The sequence below is a fragment of the Vombatus ursinus genome, unplaced genomic scaffold (assembly GCF_900497805.2).
Source record: "Vombatus ursinus unplaced genomic scaffold, bare-nosed wombat genome assembly UNPS02014171.1, whole genome shotgun sequence".
NCBI lineage: Eukaryota > Metazoa > Chordata > Mammalia > Diprotodontia > Vombatidae > Vombatus > Vombatus ursinus.
Genome location: NW_020953949.1, coordinates 1679096 through 1693058, shown reverse-complemented (window position 1 = coordinate 1693058; position 13963 = coordinate 1679096). Strand labels below are relative to the sequence as shown.

At 41.4% G+C, this 13963-nt stretch overlaps 2 protein-coding genes across 10 annotated transcripts in view; one reads left to right on the top strand and one right to left on the bottom strand.

Moving 5' to 3' along the window:
* ARHGAP17 (Rho GTPase activating protein 17) overlaps positions 1–3627 on the top strand; it is a 130400-nt gene extending 126773 nt beyond the window's left edge. For 3 of the 8 annotated variants that reach the window (XR_003568919.1, XR_003568918.1, XR_003568917.1), the window contains one exon: positions 2125–2197. Coding sequence is in view for 2 of the 8 variants with exons in the window: in XM_027859765.1 (XP_027715566.1) it covers positions 2125–2255 (131 nt within the window). In the remaining 6 variants the exon portion in view is untranslated. Of the gene's footprint in view, positions 1–2124 lie in introns of all 8 variants that reach the window. The other 5 variants (XM_027859765.1, XM_027859771.1, XM_027859769.1 and 2 more) reach the window with 3 other exon arrangements.
* Positions 3628–9138: 5511 nt separating this feature from the next.
* Positions 9139–13963, bottom strand: part of SLC5A11 (solute carrier family 5 member 11) — a 65120-nt gene continuing 60295 nt past the window's right edge. For both annotated transcript variants that reach the window (XM_027859694.1, XM_027859693.1), the window contains one exon: positions 9139–10699. In XM_027859694.1, the coding sequence (XP_027715495.1) occupies positions 10494–10699 (206 nt within the window). In that variant the 3' untranslated portion in view covers positions 9139–10493. The remainder of the gene's footprint in view (positions 10700–13963) is intronic.

The window sequence follows — 13963 nt, the reverse complement described above, 5'->3', positions numbered from 1 at the left end:
CAGGGCTCACTTTTTCTGAGAGCTCAAAGCCCTCTTCTCCTCTTTTCTTCCTATGTTCACCATTTTTTGGTTTCTTGGTTTGGTTTTTTGTTTTGTTTTGTTTTTTTTTAGCACTTACTAAGTGACAGTTTATTTTGGTATACGTTTTCATTTTGGTACTCATATACTTCTATGAGGCTCATATGGCAGGTGATATAATCCACATTTTACAGATAGGGAAACTGAGGCTTAAAAAAGTAAAGTGACTTACCAGAAGTCACAGAGCCAGTAAGTAGCAGAGCAGGGTTGAAAAACCCAGATTTTCTGACTTGAGTGTATCTCTTTGCAAACACCCAAGACTTCTCAACCCAGTGCAGCACTAGAGGGCTCCTGTAGGAGGCACTGCATAAACCAACATACTGATAAATATCTGTTTATCTTAATTAAACGTAATCATAGCTCAGCTCCTGCGGATCTGACCAGGCTCATAATCCCTTTTAGCTTAAGAAAGATACATTTAGGACAAATAAAAAGTACACCTAGTGATTCAGATACAGGGGAGTAGATATATGGATCATGTTACCCTAAGAAGGTAAAACAGGAACAAAAGATACAGCAGAAGTTGTAGTGGAATCTATGGAGGACAAAGCTCTGTGGTTTAATAAGAGAAACTAGAATGTTGTTGGCTTTTCCTACACTTTGAAAGTAATGTGAAGAACTGTATTCTTCTATAACTCAGCTCTTGCTGTCCTTTTCAGAGCTAGAATCCTGGGCTGCAGGGCCCAGGAGCCTGACCCACCGTGGACCTCCTGATGTTCATAGTGGGAAGTAAAGCACAGCTGCCTTTCCCTCCCACCATTATACCTAGGTTCTATTCCCCATCTGCCCGAGTGTGGTGTGCTGCTGTCTTTTTTGTTATATTCTAATCATTCATTCATTGTTATTTTTAGCTAACATTTCCATAGCAATTTAAAACTTCCAAGGCACTTTACATATTATATACAGCCTCTCTCTATGGCAAGCTGAAAAAGTTATTTCCGTTGCACTGATGAGAAAGTCGAGGCTTAGAAGGAGGAATTGGCATGGCCTTTGTCCCGTGGCTGGCGAGTGACAGAGTTTGAGGCTCTTGTTACCTTCATCTTAGTTCGATGTTTTTCTCACCATACCATGTTTCCAAAGTACTTTCCTTACTGACTAAACCTGTGAGATGGAGGTGGTACAAATCTCCTTTATCATTCAGTCCACAGGTAACAGAAATTAGCCTGGTGGAAGTTTTTGAAAGATTTGTTAGGGGTTTTTAGTGTATTTAGGGAGAAATTATTTTTAATAGGACTTATTCTTGGCACTAGTTAATGCCTTTGTATACTTTGGAAGACTATAGCAGTTACATGCTATTGTCCTACCTCATTAAGGGACTTGTTTATGTTCTGCTAGCCCACCCCTTTTAACTATTAAGAGCACAAATTTCCAGTTTCCTTTGGAGGAATTTCCATTTGGCATCCTAGCCAGGTTTCTTCTGCCAGGGTAGGACAGCATTAATTTTAGTATGGCAAGACTGTCTGTTCTCAGAGGACAGTTTCTGACAATTGAAACCAACCTTTTTCTCTGGCAAAACTTGCCCTCGGAAGCTTCTAATAGAGCAATTGGCAAGAAGGCTCCCTACTCCTATCGTAACGTTTATATCTGAGGACCAATTTCTAAGGTTTTTTTCTTTCCCTTCACTACGAAGATCTGCTAGCCTGAGCAGAACTAAGGGGAAAAAATACCAGTGTTCAAGTGGAGGAACACCGTAAGCACACCATGTTTGAAGTTTGTGTAGCGCTTCACAGTGTTTTCCCATTACATTTGCCCATCTGATCCTCGCAACAGGCCTGTCGGGCATTCAGGGTAGGAATTTTTAGTTCCATTTCACAGACTAGGAAACTGAACCTGAGGAGTGGTTTAGTGGTGTGGCTGAAGTCACAGGGCTAGTTGATGCCTCCACCCCTATGCTAGGAACCTAATTCCTGGTTGCCTGTTCTGTTGGACAGGACAGCATGTGTGTACATGGAGAGAATCTTAGTAAACCATCCCCCTCGCGCTGTTCCTTAAGGGCCTGCCCTCTACAATTTATTGATGGCATTGTTTTTTCCTGTTTCTATCCAGACTCCAATTCTAATGTTCCAGAACAGCTTCGCAACCTCTTTCCTGAAATCCAGATGGAGCCAGTGAGCAAGGACCTGGCCAGCCGCCTGTTGTTGGACATTGAAAACGATTCCGAGAGCACTGCTTTGTGAAGAAAACCCCTCGAGTGCTTTGACCCCTTTCCTTCCCTTTGAGTGGAGCAAGGAAAAATGAATGTCCTTTCCATCCAGACCAAACAGTGAAAAGCTTTTGGTGGAGATAACTGCCCTGCTATGCAGGGTTTTTCCTGCTGCGTAGCAAGAAGAGACAACGGGGCTTTCACTCAAAGCTAAATGATCTGGGTCTTGAAAAAGTTGTATTTTCTTTAGTGGGAGGGGAAAAAAACACCAAAAAACAGGGCCGAAAGAATCTCACTGCGGAAACGTACACAGGAAGCTTTACTTTGCTGCTGTTAATACAGCCGTTCCACATGAGTAAGAAACAATGCGTTAACTATTTAATAAAATACACTAATTATGCAAGCCTCCTGCTTCCTGCCCCTTGGGCTTACATTAGACTTTGTGGTAGAGGAGCTGTCTGATAAGAAATGTCGCTCTACCTGATTCGCTGCAGAACGATTTTGTGCCCCCTGGCGGTGACTGCTGGATCTGTCACCATGTTAAACTGGATGTATCTAGTGCCTTCTGGGACCGTTGGACTGTAGGAAAACATGTACTGTTCCCCCCCCCCCTCTTTTTTTAACCATTTCATTGCTACTTGATAAGGACTGAACATTATTGTAGCCTAATGGTTAATTTGAATTAACTGTACCCTTTGGTTTATATGAAACTCGCATCTGAAGGCAAAATGTTGGGTGTGTTTGCTTTTGTTGAGTATCATTTAAACATGGGATTTGGCATCTTAGAGGATCTTTTGATTTCTTCTGGTTCTAAGTCATAGAATTTGAAACAGCTTACATTTATATAGCACTTTAAGGTTTGTAAAGCCCTGTAAGTAACCTTCTCATAACTACCTTGAGAGGTAGGTGCTATCCCCATTTTACAGATGAGAAAGGCAAGACCAGTAGATGGTAAATGACTTGCCCCAGGTCACGCAGCTAGTAAGTGGCTGAGGCAGGATTTGAATCCAGCTCTTTCTGACTCTTTAAGTCTAGCGTGCTTTGCCCCTAACCATGCTGTTTCTTTCTTTATTACAATTTATAAGTTCCTAAAATTCACGTCCCTTTTTTATTCCCCCTGTCCAAAATAATAATGTCATTCATTTCTGTGACGTTACAGTTCACATACGTAGTTTGCTCCTCAGCCCTCTGAGGTAGGTATTTGCAAGTATTATCTCCATTTTATACTGAAGTGACCTGACTTGCCCAGTCCCACTGCTCGTAAGTGGCAGAGCTAGGATTTAGACCCAGATCTTTGACCAAAGTACGAAGTTCCTGTGACTTACACTCATTTCTGGAGAATGTATTGGTAAATGTTCCCATTGACCATAGAATAAACAAAGGTTACTCTGCCTGCTGCTAATGAATGTTTGGTGCCTTCTTGAAGACATGTAGCTGTTCCTCCACATCATTCCTACAGGTAGAAATCTCAGTACAAATTCTTAATAAGTACTTACTGCCTTTAAAAATGCTGCTACCTAGGCTAACCCTGAGGAGGGAGCTTTCACCGTTACTGCTGGAGGAGAAAGGATCGCATTAGTCACTTGACCTAGTGTTTGTTGTTGTTGAGTCTTTTCAGTTGTGTCTGACTCTTTGTGACCCCGTTTTTGGGGTTTTCTTTGCATAGTGGGGTGATTTGCCATTTCCTTCTCCAGCTCATTTTACAGCTGAGGAACTGAGGCAAACAGTATTAAGTGACTTGCCGAACGTCACACAGCTACTAAGTGTCTGAGGCCAGATTTGAACTCATGAACATGAATGTTCCTGATTCTAAGCGCAGTGCTCTATCCACTGTACCTCCTAGCTGCCCTGACCTAGTGTTTGCAGTGTGTTTATTTCTGCTGCTGCTGAGAAATAGAACAAATTCTAATTTCTTAATTTCCCACAATTCACACTCCCTTATACTTTGGAACATTTTCTCCTACCACTCAAAAAATTGGTGATAATATTTTTCTGTTCTCCATGTATGTCAAACTTGAAAACTAAACAAACATCCATTGCTAGACAACTAACAAAAGTATTACCTTTCCTGAGGTACAGCAGAACCCTTGTACTGAATTGGCTAATTATACTCTTCTGGTATAGGCTAAATTAATCCAACTGAATCATTAGTTGATATATCTGTGTGTACACGTATGCATGCACACATGTATATGTGCACATGTGTGTACATGTATATATGTACACATGTAACAGCCCTCATTTACTATACACATGTATCTATGTATAGTGTAGAACCTAGACAACCTTAATTACAGATATCAATACATTAAAGTGTTAGCCAAGTTCAAAACTAATTCAGAACTTCAAACATGCTATCTATAATGAAAATTCTAACACATTTTAATTCATTCATAAATACCAATAATATGCACAAATAACTGTCTTTAAAGTAAATATAGAAGTTATAATGGAAGCATACAAAGTTCCTAACATTTGCCAGTTGTTCATCCTGTTGAAGGTAACAGTTGGTCTTATTTTATTCTAAGTAAGATAATCTGGTGTCATTAAAGTCAATAGTTCTTGGAAAGATACGGAAATTAACTTTCACAAGGAGCAAGGCTGAGTCAATAAATACTCATGTATTCAAGGTAAGCAATGCCACTTGATTATGCTTACGTGAGGCGTGCAAACAGCCCTGATCCGAGAATTGCTGCTGCCCATGTGTGAGTGGGAATGACATATAAATTGCATGAGCGGCAGCACATTCATGAGTATATGTGTATCATCGTGTGCTTTGAGCAAAATTATTTCCCATAAGCTAGACTATTCACCGTTTCATTCTTAAGTGTTCACTAGTCTGCCCCCAACCCAGCAATTTTATACACACACATTGTGGTCATTCTCCATCCCAAGACTAAATATGCAACACACTTCCTGCTCACAGACTCTTCTCTGGGTACCTGTGTTGTATGATTACTTAGTATGATTAGTATGTAGAAAGAGCAAAATTTGGAGTGTACACACAATTAATGGGGATGGAGTTTGTGGCCAGAACTCAGAAGTAGCTATTGACATCTCCCCCTGTGGATAAACAGGAGATAACTTTTCTTACTCTTTAGAATGCTAAAGTCATTTTCTTTCAGTATCTTCTATAGCAAGCTCATTTATATTATTTTATGCTTTAGTTTACATGCTTTATGCTTTCCCTCTCAGCTGATGACAAATATTAGTTTTTCTTATGAGAAGGGAGAGAAAAAAGATATGAAAGCAGCTGGTACTAGGGCCAGTTTTTGTCTTTTAAAATGTAAGCTCACTTCTTATTCATATTCATTTTTCCTTCTCCCCCCGCCCCCAACGTAGTATTCCTTACCCTCTCATTTGGTACTTTGTGCCACCTATTTCTGTGGAGAATGCACGGTGGCCAAAATGCGGAACATGTGCTTTTTGGTCAGGCTGGTGGCCAGACAGAAATAGCAGTAGCCTTTTGTGTGTGTAGGAATGTGGTTACCAGGTTTGCCATCAATGATAGCAGCCATAATTAGGCACATCCACACTTGTAATCACATTAGATTCTGTGGTCATTCTGTGACAGCAGAATTCCAGAGTTGGAAGGGACATCAGAGATCACATGGCCCTTACCATCTCTGCATGAACAGCTCCAGTAATAGTATTCCTACCTGTATGGAAGTATCCCATTTAATTTTTGGACATGACTGATTCGTTAGTCCTTTATTCCACTGACATGACATCAGTAACCCTAAACGTGTATGTACATGTTGTATATATGGCAAGAGAGGCAGTAACGTACAAAACTGAAGAAAATTAGTCCAATAGCCACCTCACCCCTCCCATCTGCCTGCACCTTCTGATGGTAAAATACACTGATACCACCTCCCAAAGTAGTGAGGTCCTCTTCCCTAGTGGCCTTGAAGCAGAGATTGATTATTTGCTGAGGATATTGTAGACGGCTTGCTTAGATCAGCATTGGGTTAGACTGTGAGCTATAATCTAGGTGACCGAGTTTCCTTCCGAACCTGAGATGTTTTGCCTCCCCAACACTCCATCCAGTCCAGAATAATAGTGAGGTATTTACAAAAACTTAGAAGGGATTTTGTGGCCTAAAATTACACGTAGGGTGTCAGGGTCAGCAACTGGCCCGTGTCACTAGGTTAGGAAGAACTGGTTTGTGGTGTGGATGCTGTCTCCAAAGGAATGTCATTACTACCCAGTTCCTTATATCCAGGTCAGCATGCACAGAAGAAGCGTGTTTATCCATCTGTATAATTCCTTTCATTTTCTTTAATGTTCTGATGTTTCTATGGAGTGCACTACTTGGCTCTTTGGATTTTTCATCTCTCAAGGCATTTTGTAAAAGCCAAATCAGATATGAAGCTATGTGTATATATAATCTTTCTCTGTGGTAACCTTACAACCTGTTCTTTTAGTTAGAACAGTATCTGGTAATAAAGCCTGTTTTCAAACCCTCCCGGAGCATTGTTGAAGTCTACACAGCAATTGCAGTGCAGAGTAGGATTCTCCCAGAAGCACCATATCCCAAGCAGATGCCTTAACGGCCACACGAACTAGATCTGGATGAATCATGGTTAATCATACAATAGAAACACTTTTAAATAAGGCATACTCCGTTCTCTTTTAAATAGAGAAATAACTAATATTAAATATCAGGGGAGCTGAAAAGTTCCCTGAAGCAACTGCCTAGAGGAGATGCTGTCAGCTTGGGCCATGCTACATTTATAGGAGCTTAAGATAGTGGAATCTTGGGATATCAAGGGACATGAGATCAGATGAGGAAACGGCCCAAGGGAGTAGAGTAGTGACATGCCCAGGGTCACACATGTGGTAGATCTGATTTGAGCCTGGGTCCTTTGATTATAAATCTAGTTCCTTTTTCATTGGACCATGGTGGCTCTTGGAAGACTGGAACATGGAAGCAAAGGAGAGATTAGAAAAATTGGAGCTGCTGGGAGAGAGGGATGGGGCAACTAGTGAGCATTGGGGACATTTAGACTGAGCCTAGTTGAGCACTTGGTAGATGTATTGTAGAGGGAATTACTGTTTAAGGCTGCAAGATCTCTAACATCCCTCTCAGCCCCAATGCTATGATTTCAGGCTCCATGAGGGAGTTGACAATCCCACAGCACTATTCCATATTAAAGCCCATGATGCAAGAGAGGGAAACCCCACCCAAAGCTACATAAGGTGAGGGAGATTTTCTCACTTCAGGGTGAAGGTGCCATTGAAGAGCAAGTTCCCACAGAAGCAACCAAGGTTAGTACTGATTCCCGAGAACCAGCTGGTAAGTACTTTTTCCCCACTCTCCACCGACTTCATCTGCCCACCCCTATTCTATTATTGTTAGTAGTAATTTGTAGAGTATTTGAGCATCTGCTTACTGCACCAATAAATTGAATATAGCTATTATTTCTTACACACCCTCAACCCTAACTAGGTCTTCTAATTTTCAGGCTTACCAACCATAGTTTCTTCAGTTGACCTTTATAAGGCACCATCTCAATTTTTTTCACCATTCTGGTTGTCTTTCTCCAGAGGTGCTCTGTCTGCAGAGCCCCTGCTTACCAACCCACTGCAATGCTTTGCAGGCATAACTATGACCATAGTGGGACAGCGCCATGGGCAGCCAGACTCAGGGAAGGTCTGAGAGGGAAGTTAGATTGGGTTCAGCCTGTGGAAACAGGACCTTTCAAAATATGTTCCCTCCAGGACAGCTAGTGGCACAGCGGAGAGCTCCAGCCTTGGAGTCAGGAGGACCTGTGTTCAAATATGACTTTACACTAGCTGTGTGACCCTGGGCAAGTCACTGAAACCCCAACTACCTCACCAAAAAGCCAAAAAAAAAATGCTTCCTCCCCTGTCTACGCCATAGGCTTACAAACCCCAAGTAATGAAAGGTTGAAAGAATTAAAGTCTTGTTTCCTGATCACCAAGGGGATGGTGCCAGCTTCCATTCCATTATGCTCTAACCATAACCAATACCCTAGGTCTTTATCCTCATACTAAATGAGGGTTAATAAGCAGCCTTAGCCTGGGAGTTCAGAAGTTTATCTGGTCTAGGAGGAGGTCAAAGAAGAACATGGCATGGAAGGTGAGGTTGAACAGCTCCCTAATGATAGACGGCTAAGATGTTTGGAGTTACCTTTGCTCCTGGTTGATGGCTTCCATTATTCACCAAGCAGTTGAGTAGACACTTGGTCTAAAGGCTCTGCTATCCATTTTCCCTAGAAGCCAAGTGTTTGGGGGCCAGGACAGTGGTGATAGTGATAGGGGCAAGAGACTTGAGGCCTCCCTGTTCCATTCTGCTGCTTTCTTGGGTCAATCCAGGCTTTCAGCGTGGATATGTGCCATCTCAACCGGCTGATTATCCTACTCTGCCCCTTCCAGTTATTTCCATCCAATTCCAACAGGACACCTGCAAACCAGGCCCTTGGAATGGTAACCATGAGAAGATGAGTCAGCCATTGGGTTGATTTTCCATGGAAAATCTGGAATAAAAGGTCATGTGTCCCTGAGGACCACAACTGGTGTGGATTGGCTGGTCATTTTCAACCTTTCTTGATGTATCCCCAAAGGGAGCAGGCAGAGGAACAGAGCATGGGGCTAGCCTTGGAGATGTTTAGGTTTCCTTGTTTTTTCTACAGCTCAAAGTTACTTGCAGGGAACCATCTCATCCATTTCTCACCATTCATTTCCAAGAACTAAAGTTGCTGTGAGAAAGCAAATGAAAATCATCCTCTGAACATTCCTTTAAGAAACTAGCCTCAGGAATAGCTACTTACCCAGAGACCAGGGCTGTTTGGGCTTGGGTGTGAGAATGCCCATTTTATAGGTATACTGTGTTGGAAAGCCTTGGAAAACCGGTGTGTGAGCTGGTAACGATTTTATTTAAAAGTCACAGAATACATATGGTCTGTTTACCATGAGACTAGAAAAAGAAGAAAATATGCTCAGCTGGTCCTTTATCACACATGGGCCAGGTGATACAGTACAAATGTGAACATAAACAGGTAACTTGTACATCATAAGCTTTCTGATGAGGAAGAGGGCCTGGATGCACACACAGACACACACACACACTTCCTCTCTCCCTCCAAAGCGATTAAGAAAGAGGAAGGGATTTTTGCTAGCTGAGTAGTGAATGTGTTCAGACTAACAGTGGCTAATCATTAGATTAATTAAGGATATAGCCCAATAGTAGAGGGATAGGCCATCTTCTATTAAACACTTTGTAGGGGGTACAGAAGTGGATCTTTGTGACCCAAAGTTGTCCTATGCCTCTCTCTTTTTCTGGGGGAAGAGGGAAGGAGTTTCCCTGGGTTAATGTCTCTGAAGTCAGGAGACAGCATCTGTAGGCTCCATAGCCTCTTTCTTGGTTGTGGTTGGGTGGAAACTGTTCTCCATCTATTCCTTAGACACTATTAAGCCTAGCTGGTTAAGAAAGCTGATTGATGAAGACCCTTGGTGTAATCTATAGAGCCTGAGAATATTAGAAATGGAAAAAGGCCTTTAGTGATCATCTAATGAAGATAAAGCTCAGAGAAGGGAAATGACTTGCCCAAGGATAGGAACAGAAGTGCATTTCCTGGTTGGTTCCCTGATTAGGGGCTATACTTATGATTTCATTGATAGATTCCCCAGATGAGGAAGTTCCCTTCTTGCCACCTTTTCTATAATTTATTGTCTTAGAATTGCTTCTCTAAGTGAGATGCCCCAAATGACAGCCAGTATGTGTCAGGAAAGACTTGAACTCAGGTCTTCATGGCTCCAAGGCCAGCTCACTACCTGCTATGCCAAAGCTGCCTCTCTAAACAATAAAAGTAAAATGTGTAAAGGCATTAACACAATATGGTGCTCACTAACCCCTTCTCTTGGCTAAGCTCCATCTCATTTCACACCCTATTTATGGGCACCCTTTAACAGAGCATGGATAAGTAACAGCTGTGGGGTTTTTTCTTCTGTCATTTAAAATCTCTCAAATCACTGAACTGTGTGCATTTTTCCAGCAAAGGACTTGAGAAATGGAGATGGCTTGTCTTTCTCATATCTTTTCATCTCTCTCACAAAAATGCAGACCTAAAAGTCATTTGTATTAAAGGTCTAGAAAACACCAACACCATAGTGGTTTTTTAAAAAGAAAACAAAAAAACCACCAACCATTGTTTTCATGAAATAAAAACATCAGGAAGAGTAAAACCTTGAAACCCAGCTAACAGTCTTTCCCTTCCATTCCCCACCCCCACCCCCAATACCATCATTACGCAAAGTAGCCCCAGAGAAAAATGGCCACACTAATACAGATGATCAGGTTGATATCCAGAATCCTTTTGACAAGAGAGTTTTCTTCTAAGGAAGTCACAATAGGTTCGGGTTTCCTCACAGATGTCTTGCTAGCCTCAGAGTCCATCCCACAAAGCCAAATGATGGCTTTCTTCACTTTGGATGATTTTGCAGTACCATTGCCTAAAACAAATGATCTACAGTTAAAATAAAAATACCATGTTCTACCTCTCCTGGGTTGAAGACATAGATGTGATGGCTCATTGTGCCTGTTTTCTTTAACCATAAAATACCAACTGTGCCTCTGAGACACAGTGAAAACTATGGAGAGGAAGTGCAGGGGAAACTCTAAGGATAATGGATCCTCAGGTACAGGTCTAACTTACAGAGAAATGTAGCATTACTTAGGGTCCTTAGTGAACCTCCTGTGCAACAAATTGTAGCATGCCCTTCCTGGGCCAGGCAAGGCTGACAGGAGGAAGGTCAGGGAGCACTGTGATACCTTCAGAAGGATTAAATTCAGGGTCCTAAGCAAACCAGTGTGATGTCATGGAAACTTTATACTCCACAGGACATGTTCTAATGCAACCTCGCAGCACTGGTTCCAAAAAGAGGGCCCAGCCTCATGGAGAGCCACTTTTGAGAAGGGCACAGTCAAGTCTCTAGGATTGAAAATGGCACTATGAACCCTCAGGTAGATTGATGGGGACTAAATAAAAAGATAGCTCTTGAGGATGTGTGAGGAGGTAGAAAAGTGATAGCCAAGTTTTACTGTCTCTGGTGACTTCAATGCTAATAGAAGAGAACGGTGAAAAAAATGTTGGAAGACGTAGTTCAAGATCAAGAGATGAGAGAACAGAGGTTTATTCGCAGAAGTTTCACGTGTATATATTACGAATATTTTCTTCAAGAAGTAGATTGGGGACTGCTAGGTGGCGCAGTAGGGTAGAGCTCGGGCCTTGGAGTCAGGAGGACCTGGGTTCAAATTCGGCCTCAGACACTTGACACTTACTAGCTGGGTGACCCTGGGCAAGTCACTTAACCCTGATTGCCTCACCAAAAAAAAAAAAAAGGAAAGAAAAAAGAAGTAAATTGAAGGGTGCTATACATCAGGAACACCATATAACACCATAGAAATAAAACTATTTCTTCTTGTTGTTAAGTCATTTTTCAGTTGTGTCTGACTCCCTGTGCCACCATTGGGAGTTTTCTTGGCAGAGATGCTGGAGTGGTTTGCCATTTCCTTCTCCAGTTCATTTTACAGATGAGGAAATGAGGCAAACGGGGTTAAGTGACTTGCCCAGGGTCACACAGCTAGTAAGTGCCTGAGGCCAGACTTGAACTTAGGAAGATGAGTCTTCTTGACAATAGGCATGACACTCTATTCACTGAGCCACCTAGCTACCAAGAATAGCTGGACCAGACCAGATCTACACAACAGAAGTCCAGCCTGGATGTGACACAGTTTTGAGGTTGTTCTTAACTTTTTTGTGTGTTATGGAACCTTTGGAAGTCTGGTAAAGTTATAGGCCTCCTTACAGAATTAATGTTTTTATATGCGTAAGAGACATAGGATTACAAAGGAAATCAATCATACTGAAATAGTTATCAAAATACTAAAAGAAACAAGTTCAAGGACCCCAGATTAAGATCAGTTTCTCAGATATCTGAGAGGGGAAGATAGAAAATTATTACAAAGAATCATGTATTATTGCTGGAGAGGGGGAAGCAATGGAGAGGATATCACAACTACACACACACACATACACAGAGATTCTTATCTCTACAAATTCTTTAAAAACTAACACACGTATTGAAGGAATATTGATGAAAATAAGAAGAGAATAAGCAAGATTTTGCAAATGTTACTCTATAGCCAATCATATCTTTACAGTCAAACATTTGACTGAATGGTGCAGAAAATAAAAAAACCTCACTGTGCTTATTTGTTAACCACAAAAAAAATTTTTGACTTGAATGAACAAAATGCATCCTTAAAGGTTCTCCTCAAACAAGATGTCATTCATACATGTTCAGCTCCTACAAGATTCCTTTATAGGCACAACAGAGATAATTGCTTCTAGTTCTGATAGGATGTCCATGGGCTCACCACCAATGCTCTTGTAGAGGATGTCATGTGAACCCACTAAAGAGGAAGTCTGTATAAAGTGTGAGGTCACGTAGTTGCTTGTTTGTGCTGAGTGCATTAAGTTCTGCAACATTTCATAGCCACCTAAATGAGATCATATTCACTCAAAGAATATATACTATATATATACCACTCACACAGGAAAAAAAGAAAAAAAACTAAGGACATGAAGAATGCCTATTGCCTATAGATAGGCAGTTGGGTGGATGGTCCATCGAGCTGCTCCATCAGTACATATATTTTGGGAAGACACTGAAGATGGACAGCAAACTGGGCCAGAGTTGAATAGTAGAAAGAAAGTGGGCTGGATTATATACAAGAAATTTACAACACTTTCAATGACCCCAAGTTTTTCCTCTGAAACAAAATCCCATCTTGCTAACACCAGTATTCTTCCAGTGATGCTAGATGACTATGAGTCATGAAATAGTATAATCTATGAGGAATCAAAATTAAGCAAAAGGAAATGGAGAGATGCATGGTGGGCACAGACTATGGCATTTACTAACAATTTGTTGTGTGTGCGAAGCATATGTGTGTAAAAGATATTATGTAAAAGATATATGTGACTAAAAAAGGAGATGGGCTGCTCATGTAGCCAGTGAGGAATAAAAGATGGCTAGCCCATGGGCTAAACCCGCTCCTGTGCATTGTTAAGAATTCTACAGGAAGGCAGCCAATGCATTGGGTGGACCTCCTACGAGGCATGTACAGATGGCAATGGACAAGAGTGCTACACGTGTCTGAGATCACAGATCCAATGAAGTGTGGAAGAATGAATAATTACTACTACTTAAAGAATTTCATCAGTATGATACCCTGCCAGAGATGTAGGGTCCAATCTCTTTATGCCTTAGTAGATGGTTTCTTGAGTTGTTGTGCCCAAAAGTCATTATCTGCTGATCAGCCTTCTTAATCCAGAGACACAGTCCAATGTCAGGCTCTTAAGCAAAGCCTCTCCAGCGTGGTATAGGGCATACTTTTGATACACTGGAGTAGCCTTCAAGAAGCTCTAAACACATTTGTCTTGTGGGTATGGTACTTTATAGTTAACAGGGGTCTTCCATATATGCCACCTATTTTGTTCCTTCTAACACTAACCCTATTTTTACAAATGGGGAAACTGAACCTCAGAAAGGTTAAATGACTTGCTGAGTTCACATACACCTAGTAACAGGCAGTGATAGACTAGATTGAACTTTGAGGACATCAAATTCATGGGCTTCTTTCTATAGCTTCATAGGCTGATTTGGTATCATTCATCATTGGTTAAAGGATTGGATGGTAAGCAGTCAATC